At 55.6% G+C, this 2,443-nt stretch overlaps 1 protein-coding gene across 1 annotated transcript; it reads left to right on the top strand.

The window, feature by feature from the left end:
• Positions 1-783: 783 nt before the first annotated feature.
• Positions 784-2,168, top strand: GOLT1A (golgi transport 1A). The gene is made up of 5 exons (XM_009864302.1): positions 784-808; positions 1,348-1,439; positions 1,550-1,728; positions 1,886-1,949; positions 2,130-2,168. Exons 1-5 carry the CDS (start codon positions 784-786, stop codon positions 2,166-2,168), a joined length of 399 nt encoding a protein of 132 aa, XP_009862604.1.
• Positions 2,169-2,443: the final 275 nt, after the last annotated feature.

Below are 2,443 nucleotides of genomic sequence, written 5' to 3' on the forward strand. Positions count from 1 at the left end.
GTCGTTATTTTGTTGTTTTGTTGTTGTTTTTTTTAAAAAAAAAAAATAAAAATACAGACAACTTAATTCTTAATTTTATTTTGGTTATTATTTTTCATAACACTTCATATACCAATGACTTGTAACCGAGAAAGGATTTGCATCGGGAGGAAATCTATTTATGCACTGGGGAGGGTGGGCAGGGAGGCATTTGTTTTCTGGGTTTTTTTTGCTAGTGTTAGAGAAATAAAAGTATCTAAGAAACAACAAGGTGTCAGCGTCTTTTGTCTGGGGGTGACCTCAGATAACGATTTTAATACTGGACTGAAGAGATGGTGGATGAGTGGCTACAGCATCTCCGTTCCCGCTTTGCCCATAGCTCGCTCCAGCACCTCCTCCTCCCTCTCCCTGTTTTAGGGGGGTCATTTTCCCCGTGTATTTTAGCTGCAGCTGCTCAGCAGCCACTTCACGTGCAGGAGTAAAAACCACGTTTGTGCCTGGTAAGTTTGTACGAAGCCAAGGAATAAAAGCGACAGGTTTGGAAGTGTGCGGAGCTGGTCCCTCTGGGCTTCCTCGAGGGATGCGGGTGCAGAGGTCCCCGTGGGGTGGCACAAGGGACACCCCAGCCGCCTCCATCCCCTTATTTTGGGGATTGCTCCAAGCCATCCCGTCCCAGGGAGGACCCGGAGGAGGTGCCGCCGTGGGGCTGTTAATGATTTGCAGGATGACGTGGGGACTAAAGGCTCTTTCCAAGGGTCACTGTCGGGGAGGTACGTGGAAAAGCCCAGCCCCGCCGCCGGCAAGATGGTGACTCTGACCGACTTCCAGCGTAAGGGGGTGGGCACGGGGTGGGAACCGCGTCCTGGAGGTGATGCCCGTCCTCATGGGGTCAGGGCACACACCCTGGGGATGCTCGGGGAGAGGTTCAACAGCAAGGGGGTTCAACGGCAAGCCCCCTCCTGGGGAGTGGGAGGGGAGCCCTACCAGGACGTGGGGACCGGCACTGGGGTCCTGCAGAGCCAGGTTTGCCCTCACCCTCTGCCCCAGGTGTGCGTCGGGAACGTGGAGAACATCACCAGCCTCTCCCACCTGCACCGACCCCCTTCGTGCCACTGTTGACAGAATTGCTGGAGATGATCTCCCTGATTATTTTTTCCCTGGGATTTGTTCTTTCTCTGGAAGCCCAGAAGGGTTTCTAGGGTACCGACAACCTCCCCAAGGCTGTTTTTAAGCTTTGGAGACAAATCCAAAGCACGTTTCTAGAAGAGAATTGGCCAGGGAGATGCTGAGGAGAGCAACCGCAGCCCAAGGTGGAGCGTGAGCTGTGTGTCCGAGTCCCCATCTCAGCCTTGATCCCATCCTCCACAGGGATCGGCGTGGGACTGGTCGGCTTCGGCCTCTTCTTCATCCTTTTTGGGATGCTCTTGTACTTCGATTCGGTGCTCATGGCCTTTGGGAACGTGAGTACAATGATACCGGGACTGCCCACAGCAGGCAGGGGTGCCCAAGATGGAGCAAAGGATTCATCTGAGCAGGGCTTGTCTGACCCCACTCCCCTTCATCCTCCCAGATCCTCTTCCTCTCTGGCTTGGTCTTCATCATTGGCTTCAGGAGGACCTTCACCTTCTTCTTCCAGCGGCCAAAGCTGAAGGGCACCAGCTTCTTCCTCGGGGGAGTCGTCATCGTCCTCATGCGGTGGCCTCTCCTGGGCATGTTGCTGGAGGCTTATGGCTTCATCAACCTCTTCAGGTCCATCCCGCAGCACCCATCCCCTTGGCACGGCCTGGGTGCCCTGGGCTGGAGAGCAGGAGCTGGGTGATCCTTGTGCCCTGCAGCCCTGGGGAAGAGCCCCCACCGCTGGCAAAATCCTGGTGTGAAGCTTAACAAAGGCTTTTCTTTGGTACAGGAGTTTTTTCCCGGTGGCTTTTGGGTTCTTGGGCTCGATGACAAACATCGCCCTGCTGAGCAAGGTGAGCAGGGCGCTGGGCACCATTCTGGGCTGGTGGGACTCTTGGGGTTTGAGGTCCTCGCATGCTGTCAGTCCTGATCACTGTGGTTGGGACCAGACTGGGGAGGTCACCGCGGTCTCTCCGCAGCCCCCCTAGGACACGCAGGAGAATTTTCCTAATCAGGATCTGTCCATGTTGCAGCTCTTCCAGAAGGTGGGAGACAGCAGCTCCGTGGTGTGACCCGCGAGACGGGATGCATCGCTGCAGATGGGATGGTGCGAGCGAGCCCTGGGTCTCCCCCGGTGAGCCGCCACGTCTCTTGGCTTCGGGACCCTCAGCACCCACCAGAGCCCCCCTCGCTGTGGGGACAGTGCTTTGCTGCCCCACGGAGCTTCTGTGAGCAGCTCCTGAGCAAGGCTCCGGGGATCAAACGCTGTGCCAGGCAGGCTTCTGGGATTACTAGCGTTATTTTATTCTTTTTTGACTTCCCCGGTTGAAAGATTTAAGTAAAAACG

Source organism: Apaloderma vittatum, unplaced genomic scaffold (assembly GCF_000703405.1).
Source record: "Apaloderma vittatum isolate BGI_N311 unplaced genomic scaffold, ASM70340v1 scaffold37752, whole genome shotgun sequence".
Lineage (NCBI taxonomy): Eukaryota > Metazoa > Chordata > Aves > Trogoniformes > Trogonidae > Apaloderma > Apaloderma vittatum.